Genomic DNA, 15,209 nt, shown 5'->3' with positions numbered 1-15,209 from the left:
ATATATATATATATATATATATATAAATTAGCCGGGCATGGTGGCACACACCTGTAATCCCAGCTACTAGGAAGGCTGAAGCAGGAGAATCTCTTGAACCTAGGAGGTCGAGGTTGCAGTGAGCCAAGATTGCACCACTGCACTCCAGCCTGGGAGACAGAGCAAGACTCTACCCCAAAAAGTAAAAGTTTATCAGGCAAACACTAACCAAAAGAGAGACATGTGGCTATATAAAGTCTTTCGTGTGTGCCTGAAAAAAGTTCATAGCAATGCTATACATAATAGCAAAAAACCTGAAATTTCCATCAACAAAAGGGTAACGATCTCATGTTTATACAATCAAGTATTATGAAGTAGCAAAATGGATGAACTATGGGTATGCACACCAACAAATATCACAAGTATTACTGATATATACTTATATTTATTATATATACTGTACACATGTATACACACACACGTTAAAATACCATTTATATAATGGTCCAAAATATGTAAAATTAAAAATAAGTTGTTAAGGAATATACACATATGTAATGTACTATAAAGAAAAGCAAAGGAATGCCAGAGCCCACAGTGATGCCAATGACTTCCAAAAGCCAGTGGTAGGATGGGGGTAGAGAGAGGTGATCCAAGAGGGTATTGGGAATGTTCTACCCCTTAAGCTGAGGAGAGGACAGGATGGACATCATTATGTCAGTCTTTATGTAACATATTACACATAGACTTTGTATGAATATAATATTTTACAGTATTTTAATATGAAAAACCAAAACTTTTCCAATGAAATTCAGACAGGAAATTATAAAAGTAACATTAATATATGTAACCACATGTATAAAGGAGCTAAATGCATTCATTTGTTCCTTAAAAGACAAATACAATTGATAGATGTTCCAACACAAATTACAAGATAGCTTTTATGTGAAGACTGATGATTATACATTATTACATGGAGAAGCAGCTGGCTAACCAAAGAGTTGTATCATTTGTGCTGTCTTATCTCAGCTGTCTGACAACTGAAGCTTCTGATCTCACATTCACAATTGTATAATCCCAGCTCCTTTTTCACAGAAATTCCTAGATTCTGTTTCTCTAAGTTGCTATTTAGTAAGCTGTACTACCCCCTAAAAAAAGAGAAGGAAAAATAAAAAGAAACAAGAGTCCTTCATTGATGTATTATTTGAAATAGCAATATATATACATATACACACACACACACACACATATATATATATATATATAAATTTAAGTGCCCAAATAACAAGGGATTGACTAAATAATTCACATGTAACAGACTCTCATGTATTCATTTAAAATGTCTCAAAGAAATTTAATGACAATGAATCAATGAATGAATATCTTGCAATATGCAACTTTCTCACCAAGTCAAGACAGAAAAATGTATCAGAAATGATGCCTCAACCAAGCCACATTTATTTCCTCAAAGGACTATAACCCAATACTTAAATGTTTAACATTCTTTTTAAAATTTAAAACACACAGATAATAATATAGATAATAGTAAGGATTTATTATGTATAATATATAATATATATTACAATAAATATATAATGTATAATATATAATAAATCATACTATTCATTCAATAAAAATTTACTGAGCAGCTATTATGAGCCAGCCAGTGTATTAGGCACTGCAGACACCGCCAAGAACAAAACAAAGTCTCCACCATCATGGAATTTACAGTATAGTAATTCTAGTACCCTCCTTTCTTCATTCAGATTCACGGTTCATTTGTTCAAACATAAGTCAGGGCAGATTCCCAGGTGCCTGTTGAGTAACCCAAATCTAAACATTCTGAAATCAGAAACGTTTTGAGCACTGACATGACACTCAAAAGAAATGCTCATTAGAGCATTCTGGATTTCATTTTTGGGATGTTCAACTGGTATAAAGCAAATATTCCAAAATCTGAAAAAAATCTATGATCTGAAACACTTCAGGTCCCAAGCATGTCAGGTAAGAGATACTGAACCTGTAATATGTTCTCATTAGAAATTGCTTCAGTTAATATTAAAGTCATTATTCACTAACAAAGTCTCAACACTGTACTTTCATAGTTCTTACGCTTTCCCTAAAGAATGCTCTTGCTGCAACCCCGTGAAACACAATGTCAAATTCCTACAGCTTTAAGTATTTTCTCAGCACAAAAGTAAAGCAAATTTTCTCATTGCTGGAGAGAAAGGAGGTTTGTTTATCCTATTCACTAAATCAACAAAGTACTTCCTGCTAATAAGATCAAAGAATGAGATGGGCCTAAGAACAAAATGAGCAATCATTTGGTTTCATCGGTTTCTTTACACTTGTATGTTAATGAGGCATGAGATAAGAATGAGGTCAAGTTTCCCCTTCCACAGGTAGGTTTCCAGACAGACTTAGCAAATTCTAGTAGCTTTATACTACTGGTCAACATGACAACTTTCAGGTATTTAGGAAAACAAACATCCATTCCAAGTCTTCCTTACTTGTACCAGATAGAGAGTCAGGGCCTTTCAAAAGTGAACTATAATTTGTTTACATGGTATATGTGCATAATGCGCTTGACACATCATATCAGAACTGCACAAAATGCCTGTGCTCTACAGATAAAACTTAAATGAAGGATACAATATATCTGGTTTTCAGCAGTCTGACATCATTTTAAAAGTCAGTTAAAAATTCCAGATTGCCAACTGTAACAATAAGCACTATAGCAGACACCAGGAAGAATATAAAGAGTAAATAATTCCAGGCCCCATCTTCAAAAATTCTATATCCAATTGGATTGTAAATATAAGAATGTATTCATCTAATCATTTAATAGATACTAATTCAGCTCCACAATATGCAAAAACTGCTCAAGGGCCTTGGGATAAATTAATCAAGCCAAGCTTGGTTCCAGCTATCTGCGGCTAACAGAACATAGTCAGAATAAAAGCGCTAAGGGCAGCTAGACTGAGAGTCAAGGTTACAGCTCATTCAAAGGCCCTGTGCTGAGTGAAAACGGGAAAACTTATGGACCAAGAGGTATAAACACACACAGGGGAAGAAAGGAAAATTCCTGTAGGACGGCAATAAAATTGGAATTCAGCAAGAAGATGGTGGACTGTAAGCCTTGCAGGGAAATCACTCAACACAAAGGAAGTCCTCAGTGCAAATGTGTTAAAATTCTGCCATTAAGGAGCTCAAGGAATTCAGACCAAGTCACTTGACTTCCCTGACCCTCAGTTTCTTTGTGTGTAAAATGAGAGTTAAAATTTTCAGCCTACTTACCACTCAGAGTTGTTGTGGAATAATGATAAAAGAGTGCGCTGGTAAACTAAAAATCTTATTTGGTTCACACATGTTAGTACTGATCCATTTTTGGTCTCATAAAATAAGAAAACTGAAACACAAGTTTTAAGTTCTCTTTCTAGCACTGTATGATTTATTATCTTAAAACTAATTTTAATTCAATGGGTAACTCAGATTCTAATTTCCTTAGAGGTATAAGTAAGATCAACCTAAATCATTACGGTAAACCAGCTAAACCAAGCTGGTCTAAAATGTTGGTTATATGTATTTTTTAATGGGTAGATTCAACTGTCACTTAAAAGAAAGTCAAAGTGACTGCTGACAGTGAAGTCGTCAGAGGTAACCCTCAGTTTCAGGGGAGAATTAGGATGGCATTTTTTTGGCAAGCCTCAATGAAAGCAAATCATCAACTTTGGAGGAAAAAAATTTTTGTAATAGTCAGAAGAAATGTTTCCCAAGCAAATCTGGTCAATGAGCTCAGAATTCAAACTGATAAGAAAACACTGGATCAAAACATTATATATTGATAAGGACTGTAACTTGGTATTTGCAAAAAACAATTTCTAAAAAAATTCCAGAAATCTATGTTCAGCCATTACAGCAACAGAGTCTTAGCACTACTTTGAAAATGTATTCTAAAATTCTGCTTGAAAAATGTAGTGTACTGCTTCAAAATCAGACCTTTCTAACTAAGATAAATAATAACTAATTAAAAAATTATAATAATACACTGTAATAAAAGGTGGTCTCTCTGTCTCTCAAAGTATCTTCTCCTATTATATTGCAGTAACTGAAACCAAGGAAAGTGAAATTGCAGATAAGGAGGACTACTGTATGTTACGTGAGTGATTACACAGTTAATTACATTTATAAAAATTCTTCAGAGTATACATTTAAGATTAGTGTACATTATTACATGTATATATCTTAATTTTTATAAAGGAGGGAGGATATTATACAGCTAACAAGACAATGAGAAATTACCAGCCACTGTCCAAAGAGAAGATGGGAATCTGAAATAGAAAGCAAGACACCTAGGGCTTCTTTAGGTTAACATTTGCCTAATGAAGGAGGGGCCTAAGAGTCTAAACTGCACTTTGGGAGCCTTGAAGGCTAGGGGAACAAAATGTCAGAGTACAAGATCCACCAAGGGAGCCCTTTCTGCTTTAAAATAATACCTCAAAAAACTGAATCCCATGAGAAAGAAAGATTAGAAGTAAACTAAACCAATTCTTGCATAGACTCTCAACTTTTTATCTGAATAAAATTGATCCCAAGTGTCTGCCAAAAGCATTGAAAAAAATCCTTACCTAATGTATAATGACTTCTAGAAACACTTTTTCAAACATAATGACCACCATGCAATCAAAGATAAGCAGGCACACAAGGAGATGAAATGATGTAGCACTCTGGGGTGTACCTACTACGCTTACTGTATCCAAAGAAATATATGCAGAATCTAAAACTTTTGACATGGAACCAGAAACCAGAAGAGTGGCAAAGCGTATCTGAAAAATAACTACACTGAAAGCCTAAAAATGAAAAATCTAATAACCAAAATCTAAAACCCAGGGAATACATTTGAGAGCAGATTAGAGATGAAGACTTAGTTCTAGAAGGTAGCCTAAAGAAAATATTCAGAACAGAAAAGATACGAAAAGTTGGGGGAAAAAAAAAAAAAAAACACCGGAGAGGCAAAATACACAAGAGGATTCAGGGAGAAAATCTAACATTATATAACTGAGTTCCCAAAAAGATTAAGCAAGAGAACGGGGAAAAGCAGTATCTGAGGAGACAGTGGCTAAGAACTTGCAAAACTGACTAAAAACATCAAGTCACAGTATCAAAATGCCATATATAGCCCAAACAAGAAAAGGTACAAGAAGGAGAGAAGGAGGGAAATAGAGAGACAGAAAAATCATCAAAAAGCCAAAGACAAAATGAAAACCATAAAAACAGCCTGAGGAAGAGACAAATTATCAACAAAGAGGGAATAAACTGCAGCTGACTTCTGAATAGAAACAAGCCAAAATATTAAAGAATTTCTCCAGAAAACTTATCTAGAATTCTACATCCAGCAAAATATATCTCTCAATAATGTAGGTGAAATAAAGATATTCTCAAACAAACAAAAAGTTAGAAAACTCGTCAATACTAGATCCACTGTGAAGAAATACTAAATGGTATCTTTAGGCAGAAGGATAATTATTCCAGATGGAAAGTCAGACAATGTAAGAAAGAATGAGGAAAATGAAATGCAGTAAGTCTAATTAAATGACAACAGCATAAAACAACAGAAATACATCTGTGGGTTTTAAAATACGCACGCATCTTAAAACATGGCCATAATGAAATAAGAAAGGAAACTGAATGTAAATGTTTTTAAAGGCCTTGCATTATTTACTGCATTATCTAGAAAAAGAGTGAAAGTCTCGATACTACATACACTGCAATAAATCAAGAATATATATTAAAATGTAAGTAAGCACTAAAGGAATAGTACAATAATATATAGTCTCAAGCTAAAAAAAGAGAAAACAAAAAAAAAAATTTAATCAGTTCAAAATACAGCTAAAAAAATTTAAAATGAACATAGAAAAGGTGAAGACAAATCGATTTTGAAATTATTATTATTATTTTTTAAACAGTCTTGATCTGTCGCCCAGACTAGAGTGTAGTGGCATAATCCTGGCTCACTGCAACCTCCACCTCCCAGGTTAAAGTGATTCTTGTGCCTCAGCCTCCTGAGTACCTGGGACCACAGGCACACACCACCATGCTCAGCTAATTTTCATAATATGGGCAACAGGTAAATACACAAAAAACATCTAGCTCATACATATATACCTAATCTTCATAAATTTTAGCTTGCACATCTATTCAATTCTTTTTCCATTGTGACTGACTTCAAAATCTTATTTTACCTTACCTAATCTTACCACAGATACGCCAATGGACATTAAATATCCAAAAACCAAACAAAAGAAACAAGAACAAAAAACCCAGAGAGCTAAATGACTGATAAATACTGCATTAATTCCATAATAAAATATTAGCCAGGGGAGTGGCTCACAAGTGTAATCCCAGCACTTTGGGAGGCTGAGGCAGGAAGGTCGCTTAAGCCTTGGACTTCAAGACCAGCCTGGGCAACATGGCGAAACTTCATCTCTACCAAAAAAACACAAAAACTAGCTGGGCATGGTGGCACATGCTGCAGTCCCAGTTACTTGGAAGGCTGAAGCGGGAGAATCACTTGAGCCTGGAAGGCAGAGGTTGCAGTGGGCTGAGACTGCTGCTCTACTGCACTCCAGCCTGGGTGACAGAGCGAAACCCTGTCTCAAGAAAAGGAAATAATAATAATTTGCCATCACTGATCTACGTTACATTACTAACAGCAAAACTAACACATTAAGAAGGTTAAAAATAAAAACCAATATATTAAGAAGGTTAAAAAAATAAATTCTTTCATTTATTTCATTTAAAATGTTAGTTTAAATTCCTAATTCACTAGCTGACTCAACAAAAGGAAAATTCTAGGATAAAACTCTTTTTCTACACTCACATGAATGTCAGCAAGACACAAGTGCAATGTGTACCTCCATCACAGAATAACTAAATAATCTCTTTAGAGCTAAGAACACTTAAGAAAACAAGACATGAAACTCCAGAGTAACTCTTGATCCTTCTGTAGGCAATGAAAACTACCTGCCCCTTATGGCAGATTTTTATTTTATGGTGGATTGCTACTACAGTTTTGTGAGAGGCGGTCCAAGCTCCTCAAAGAGAAAATGTAGTCAAATGAAACCGAGACTATCACGATATTACAAAGCATCTCTGTAAGTAAATCAAAGACTATTTCATTTAACATTTAATCCCAGTCTTACAGCTATTGAAACTAACAACTAATCCAATACAGAGTTATAAAAGTGGACAACAAAGTGTGTCAAGCATCACTTCCAGGTCTGGTGTGGATACAGACCAGTAGAATGACTCCCCTTCTCTAATGGCTATGGAATAAAGCTGAACTGCTTAATTCAGATGATCTGAGAACAGTGCCAGGAGACTTCTCTACATAACCAACAGTGACTGTTCATGGGCCAAGGGGGGAACTCATGCAGAAGCATCTTATTTAACCTTCCCAATAATCTCTTCAGCAACTGTGAACAAGCTCTTCTTGCCCCCTGAAAGTTTCCCACCCATCTGCCTCTTGTTTTCAAACAGCTATCTCCTCATCCTTCAGGTCTTACAGGTCACTTCCTCACAGAACTTGCTCCAACTCCCCCAAAACAAGTTAGGTTCCCTAGGTATGGGTTTCATAGCTCCCTGTACTTCACATCAAAGGACTCATCCCACATGTTGTTGAAAACTAAATCCTGGGGTACACAAAAGGCACTCAAGAAATAATGGTTGAATAAACACATGTGAATTTACAATCCTCCCCAATTTTACAAAGAAGTTGGCTTTTAAAAGTTGAGTCATTTGCATGAGGTGAAACAACCTGAAACTGGCATAGACCAGCTGAGAATCCAAGCCTCTGTGGTTCCAATTCCCATGCGATCATCTCATGTACGATATGGACATGTGCTACAAGTCGGACTCCTCTCCAATTATTATTCTTATAGAGACTTCCACGGTAAACACAGAAGTCACCTTTTCAAGGGAAAAAAATTAGTCTCTCAATATAATAAAATCATACCTGACTATGGACTATGCTTTTCTTTTTTTTTTTTTTTTTTTTTTTCCTTGAGACAGAGTCTCACTCTGCTGCCCAGGCTGGAGTGCAGTGGGTGATCTCCGCTCATTGCAACCTTCACCTCCCAGGCTCAAGCAATTCTCCTGCCTCAGCCTCCCACTGTGCCACTACCACTCGGCCAATTTTTGTATTTTTAGTAGAGACAAGGGTTTCAGCATATTGGCCAGGCTGGTCTTGAACTCCTGATCTCAAATGATCCAGCCACTTCAGCCTCCCAAAGTGCTGGGACTACAGCATGACCCACTGCAACCCATGGACTATGCTTTTAAAAAATCACAGCGAAGGAACAAACTATAACTTTCTGGTAATTAGAGGTCTGCACTGCACTAGTTACAAAATAAGAATGGTTACACTGAAACTGTGAACATAAACCAGAACTGCAATTACTTGTCTGTCTCTCTACCTGAAGTAGCAATCCTCATACAGCTCTCCTATTCTACTACACACTTTCTAATCAGAGTAATTTTGTTTGTTTTCAATTTGCTACTAGCTTGAACTCATTGGCCTCTTTTTCATCCATCTTAGCTGGCTACAAAATGTAATAGGAACTTGGCACAGATGTGCACATGGTGGCAAAGATGGACCAAGACAACCCTTGCTTGGCATTGAAGACTCAGGCTGGATCTGCTGGGATGGGTAGTTCTCTTCGTTCCCTGTAATACTAGAGAATGATCAGTCAATTAATAGCACCAGCGGCCGGCCGCGGTGGCTCACATGAGTAAACTCAACACTGGGAGGCCGAGGTGGGCGGATCACCTGAGGTTGGGAGTCCAAGACCAGCCTGATCAACATGGAGAAACCACGCCTCTACTAAAAATATAAAATTAGCCAGGCATGGTGGCATGTGCCTGTAATCCCAGCTACTCAGGAGGCTGAGGCAGGACAATTGCTTGAACTTGAGAGGCGGAGGTTGCCATGAGCCAAGATCATGCCACTGCACTCCAGGCTGGGCAACAAGAGCGAAACTCTGTCTCCAAAAAAAAAAAAAAAAAAACACCAGATAGTGCCAAATCTGACGCTTCTACTTTTCTACCTACTGGCTTGTTTAACCAAAGTCAAAGTCAGTCCCCAAGAGGAGCTATTCGGATGTCAAAACATTATTAAAACTGGTAGTGGCCTAGTCTTACCAGAAACAAGTAAAACAGAGAGTCTGACTGCATAGCTAAAAACTAAGTAGGCACCAAAACTGAGGCTCAGTGCCCATATTCTTAATGTTTGGCACATGTTTCTTTGATTGCCTTTGTAACAACTCAATTCTTTAAATATATAATGAGCAAAGGAATTTCTGTTAACTAAGGATGCCTGCACTTGCAATTAGGATTTCGTCCTTTAAAAGTTAACTCATACTTTCATTAATATAATTTTTTTTTCTATTTGGACATATTTTAATTGTCTATGTAGAATACAACATGGCATCAACATCCATTTTAAGTAACGAACTACACCATGTTTACAAATGTTACTATAAAAGAATGGCAAACCAGGAAATATTTTTGTTAACTTTAGGGTCTGACTGAATCAGAAATAAAAGCAAATAAACCACTGTTCACTTGCTACTAATTTATTCTTATTAAGATGACTTCAGGAAAGAAAAAAGAACACTGACTTCCCCCTGAAGGAACTTCCCAGAGACTCCATACAGGAGGGAGTTGGCCAGGGTGATCTCTAAAGTACTGCGTAACTTTCCTGAGCTACGAAATATGAAATACCTACCTCACAGAGGTAATTATTTTTATAAAAGGATTAATATAGGATTGAAACCATTTTCCTGCAACAAGCAACATGCTAAAGACGCCGTCCTCACTTCCCCCCCCCCCATTTGTCTCGCATTATTTCCAAAGACTGGGTATGGCCCCAATTCAACAAGCCTTCCCAGTCAAAGGAAGCATGCTGAAGTCTACTGTCTAAAAAGCATCTATCCGCCGATTAAATGTTGGGAAAGAAAGAGATAAGGGTGGGGGTTGGGGAGAGACAGCATTTTCAAATTGCAGAAATGTGCACCCATGGATTCATACACTTCCCGCACTTTCTGGCAGTAAAACACCTGCGAGGAACCGTTCTCACGCATTACAAATGCCGCACCAGCTTAGGGTTGTGAGCGCCAAACTATTTTGCAAACTTTGCAAAGGCGTACGGATTTCCAAGACTTGCAAATCCCTCATTCGCCCCATCCTCCCCTCGCCTGGTCGAAACAAAGTTCCGCGGCATCAAGGCAGTCATTTAAAGGCACGAAGTTTGCCTGGGTCCTGCCCACTGGGGCTCGGGAGACGCGCCTGGCCGGGACCGCGGCTCGCTCCGGGAGGCCGGCACCAGGTTCCACCCCCCCAACCTCCCCGCACCCCGCGCGGCGCCCCCCGCCCGCCCATCGCCCCGCGGACCCCAAGCTCCAGGCTCGGGGACACAGGGGCGGGCCCCGCACGGTGCTCGAGCCGCCCTCCCGGGCCCAGCCGCGAGCCGCAGCCGCGTCCCCTCCTCCCGGGGCCGGGAATGGCGGCGTCCGGCTCCCCAGGGCCAACTCCGAGTCCCAGCCCGGGGAGGACGCCCGGGGAGCCCGCCGCCACCGGCCCCTCGCGGCGGGAGCTGAGAAATGGAAGTTACCTCAGGAAGGTCCCATCTGCGAAGCTGGAGGCGGCGCGCAGAGCGGGCGGTCCCGGGCGGCCGAGCAGGTCCGGCGCGGCGGCGGCTACCGCAGTCCCCTCCGCCCCATTGTTTCCCTTCCAAGAGGATCCCGGCGAAGCCGAGCCCGGGAACCAGGAAGTTCCCCGGCGCGACACCTCCTGCCGCCGCTATGGAAACGGCCCCCGCCTCCCAGAGCGGCTCGCCCGGGACCCCGCCTCCGCGCCGCCGGCCCCGCCCGCCTCACCGGCCGCCGCCAAACGACGCCGCAGCGGCCGCAGCCGCCGCCATCTTGGCGCGGCCCCGGGCGGCCCCTTCCCGGCGGCACGTGCGCGCCGCTCCCGCGCTCCCGCCGTGCGCGCTTCCGCCCCCCTTGGAAACGCGCGTCCAGGACTGCAGGTGCTTGGAGCCCCTCGGCGGGAAGCATGCGCGGGAGGCCCAGGACCCAGAGCAGGGCTTCGAGGCATGCAAACGAGTGGCACTGGCGTGTCCAGCCGGCAGATCAGAGGATGGAAGAGACATGGGGAAGTCAGCAGAGTACGGGGCGAGAGCATAGTCTCCCAAGCCAGCCTGGCTTTTTTCTTCCTTTCTGACTCAACTGCTTACCAAGTGTCAGACCTTGGAAGCTTTGCTCTGTGCCTCAGTTTCTTCATCTGTAAACTGGGATGACAATACGACCTGCCTCATGGGGCTGTCCTGGAACAAACGAGTGCTTGGTAGTAAGTGCAAAGCAAGCATCTGCTCAATAAAATGCCATTGCTACTGACACAGGTCACATTGCTGTCATTTTTTTCAGGGACTTAGGCTAAGTGTTCACATCAGCACTACTTTAAGTAGGCTACGGTGTAGATCCCATTGCTGCTTCAAGCTTCTCAAATGTTCATCACTGTCCCATCTTTCTGTAGGTCAGCTTTCCTTTTTTACATCGTGGAAATTGTCAAGAGTTTTAATCTCCAAAGCCTCCCATTAAGGGGTGCCATAAAAAGATGAATGATGTCAACTTCCCAAAACTGAAATTAGCTGACAGTTAAATGATTTATTCAATCAAAGCTAGAAAAGTTAGGGTGTGCAAGTAACTCAAAGGCTTCCTGTCCTTGAGTCCAGGAACTAGAATTACTGAAGCTGGCAATCCTGCACCGTGGCTTTTATCTCTCTTTTCCAGCTAGTGAAAACTGACACGAAGAAACTGAATGCTGTGCCCAATATCTCACAGTAGGGGTGGAAGGAGGAGGCAGGGTCACAGGCCTTTCGCTAGTACCCAAGCTTAAGAACTGTGACTCCAATTAGGTTTTAGTTGGTCTCCAAGCCTCTTTCTAGCTCTCAAGTATTGTAATCTTAACGACAGGGCAGTCTGAGAAATTCTTCCTTAGGCAGTTTCGTCATTGTGCGAACATCATAGAGTATATTTACACAAACCTAGATGGTAGAGCCTCCTACACAGCTAGTCTATAAGGTATGACTTACTGTTCCTAGGCTACAAACCTGTTCAGCATGTGACTATACTGAACACTGTAGGCAAGTGCAACACCATGGGAAGAATTTGTGTATTTCAACATAGACAAGGTAACACATTGGGCTATGTTACCATGGCTATGACATCACTAGGCCACAGGAATTTCTCAGCTCCATTATAACCTTAAGGACAACCAATGTATATGCAGTCCATCATTGACCAAAACAATGTTATGTGGCACATGACTGTGTATACACTGTAAAGAAAATACAAGTGTCTACTTCCCTTTGGGGCTTCTTTCATTCGTTTAAACTGGGTTTGTAAAGGCTAGTATTAGTTTTTATGCCTGATACAAAAATGGCATAACTCATTTAATATATGAATTGAGGGGCTAAAAGCACACTAGAGTTAGAAAGAAATAGGAAATCTTTTCAACAACCAAATACTTCTCCAAAAGTTACAGGATTCCCAGGCTAGAAATCACCCAGTTTGTGCTATTCTCAATTCCTGATGGGCAAGAGCCCTCACTCAAAACTCTGTAGCTCCTGCGGGATCCAGCAGACTGCTTTCCATGTAAAAAGTCCTCAGTAAGTGCTCACTGAATTAAATTGCTATGATTGTGGTCTCCCAACACTTAAGGAGACCTTGGAACCACAGAGATGCTCAAGAGACATCAGTCTTGGGAGGCCAGGGTGGACAGATCACTTGAGATCAGGAGTTGTTTGAGAACAGCCTGGCCAACATGGCAAAATCCCATCTTTACCAAGAAATACAAAAATTAGCTGGGCGTGGTGGTGTAGTCCTAGCTACTCAGGAGGCTAAGATGGGAGAATCACTTGAACCCCAGAGGTGGAGGCTGCAGTGAGCTGAGATTGTACCCTTGCACTCCAGCCTGAGCAACAGAGGCCCTGTCTCAAAAATAAAAATAAAAAGACGTTGGTCAAGGGACACAACTGCAAACATCATGGATAAGAACCCCAAGTCACTAGTTAATGAGTTAATGAGATTTTTGGATGGACAACCCTGTCTCTGGGCTTACTTGGCAAGATAAACTGGAAATTTCAGATATGTTTTTTCCATAAATTATCTGGTTAATTTTAAAAACACTGTTTTGGACTTGATTATGAGCATCCTTGTCTCAACTGTATCCTTTCATAATAACACTCTGACTCTACGGCATTATTACAGTTCAGAAATCCCCCAATTTTTTTCCCCAAGTCAAAATGTCAACCATGTCATCTCACCTGTACTTTGTCAATCCCTGCTCTAAACAATCACAGCTTAATTATATTCACTCTGTGATTGCATTCACTCTAACATGTCATGCCACATATTAAAATACCCTTCAAATGAAGACAGGGTGAAAGCTCTATAGTAAAGTAAAGCAAAGTAAAAAGAAGTATGGTCTAACGATTTGTGTTACCATTTAAAACATTTCACAAATATCAAAGTTGAGGACCACCTCTCGTACATCATCATGGAATAAGAGAGTTGAATATTTCCATTTCAACTTTGCAAAAGTTATGTGTTATGCTAATGACAATATATAAAATGTTGCCAGTGGTAAAAATACAGGTTTAAATCCCCCCCCAGGAGCCTATAATAACTACGGCCAGAAGTATAATTTGTGGTGAGGACATAAGAACGTAGAACATGGAGGAAAAAATTCTCCAAAGCAAATTATCCTTCACTGTCATCTGCAAAATATGGATGAAAGGGTCAGTTCTTCGAGTCTCCCATAAATTGAGACTTTGAAATATGAATCCATGGCCATTTGATCCATTTAATTTTTTTAAGAGAGGTAAGCAGATAGTTCCCTAAGGGAAGATTTTTTTTTTTTTTTAATAAGGATGTGGAAAGCACTGCAATGCTCATATTCATGCTCACCAGCCATGGTAATTTCTGAAATCTCATGAGAAGCCAGTGCTCTTCTATTGATTAGAAAAGTCACCTCCAATGAAACTGCATGTAATTATTCTTTATGGATGAAAAAAAGATCAGCATCTGTGTATAAATGAAAAAGCAATGGGTAACCAACAGCCACATTCACACTGCTCATACACAAAGCTTTTTTGTTTTGTTTTATCTTTGGTTTTTTTAGATGGAGTCTCACTCTGTCGCCCAGGCTGGAGTGCAGTGGCACGATCTGGGCTCACTGCGACCTCCACCTCCTGGGTTCAAGTGATTCTCCTGCCTCAGCCTCCCAAATAGCTGAGACTACAGGCATGTGCCATCATGCCTGACTAATATTTTGTGTTTTTAGTAGAGACAGGATTTCACCATGCTGGCCAGGCTGGTCTGGAACTCCTAACCTCAGGTAATCCATCCACCTCGGCCTCCCAAAGTGCTGGGATTATAGGTGTGAACCAGCACACCTGGCCCAAAGCCTGTAGTTTAAAAGATAAGTTATCTATTGCAGTGTGAGGAAGAGTAGCCCATGGAAGGGCCGTGACCCCATATTATGGTAAGTAACACAGTTTGTTACTTGTAGCCCTGAGGCTCTCTTACTTACTGGTGTACTGCTTTCTTTCTGACTCCCTATCTTCAGAATATACATGCCAGGAGACTGGGGAACTTATCTGTCTTCTGCCCTTCTCTATTCCATGCTCCAGATCAGTACCTAACACAGAATTAGCTCCCTATAAATATTTGTCAAAAGAATGAAAGGAAGGAAGGTGAGAGGGAGGGAGAGAAGGAAGGAAGGAGGGAGGAAGGCATGATTGAAAGAAAAAAAGAACAAAAACATGCAAAACATGTATGTTTTCTGGGCAGAAAGTTCCTAACTTTTTTTTGTATGCTCAAAGGGGTCTGTGACTCAAAAAAAAGAAAGAAAAATTAGGACCGGGCGCGGCAGTTCACGCCTGTAATCCCAGCACTTTGGGAAGCCGAGGTGGGCAGGTCAGGAATTCAAGACCAGTCTGGCCAACATGTTGAAACCCCGTCTCTACTAAATATACAAAAAAATTAGCCAGGCATGGTGGCATGCACCTGTAATCCCAGCTACTTGGGAGACTGAGGCAGGGGAATTGCTTGAACCAGGGAGGTGGAGGTTGCAGTGAGCCTAGATCGCGCCACTGCACTCCAGCCTGG

The 15,209-nt window shown here is 40.7% G+C and overlaps 2 protein-coding genes across 3 annotated transcripts in view; one reads left to right on the top strand and one right to left on the bottom strand.

Annotated features, from left to right (window-relative positions):
• USP6NL (USP6 N-terminal like) overlaps nucleotides 1–10,828 on the bottom strand; it is a 161,143-nt gene extending 150,315 nt beyond the window's left edge. Inside the window, exon 1 of the mRNA XM_017507122.2 lies at nucleotides 10,649–10,828. The gene's annotated coding sequence lies outside the window, so the exon portion shown is untranslated. The remainder of the gene's footprint in view (nucleotides 1–10,648) is intronic.
• The window catches only part of USP6NL-AS1 (USP6NL antisense RNA 1), a 6,796-nt gene continuing 2,081 nt past the window's right edge, over nucleotides 10,495–15,209 (top strand). For both annotated transcript variants that reach the window (XM_037730918.1, XM_017507124.2), the window contains exon 1: nucleotides 10,495–11,385. In XM_037730918.1, the coding sequence (XP_037586846.1) occupies nucleotides 10,538–11,335 (798 nt within the window). In that variant the 5' untranslated portion in view covers nucleotides 10,495–10,537 and the 3' untranslated portion in view covers nucleotides 11,336–11,385. The remainder of the gene's footprint in view (nucleotides 11,386–15,209) is intronic.

Source organism: Cebus imitator, unplaced genomic scaffold, assembly GCF_001604975.1.
Source record: "Cebus imitator isolate Cc_AM_T3 unplaced genomic scaffold, Cebus_imitator-1.0 Scaffold368, whole genome shotgun sequence".
NCBI lineage: Eukaryota > Metazoa > Chordata > Mammalia > Primates > Cebidae > Cebus > Cebus imitator.
This window is presented reverse-complemented; position numbering and strand designations above follow the sequence as displayed.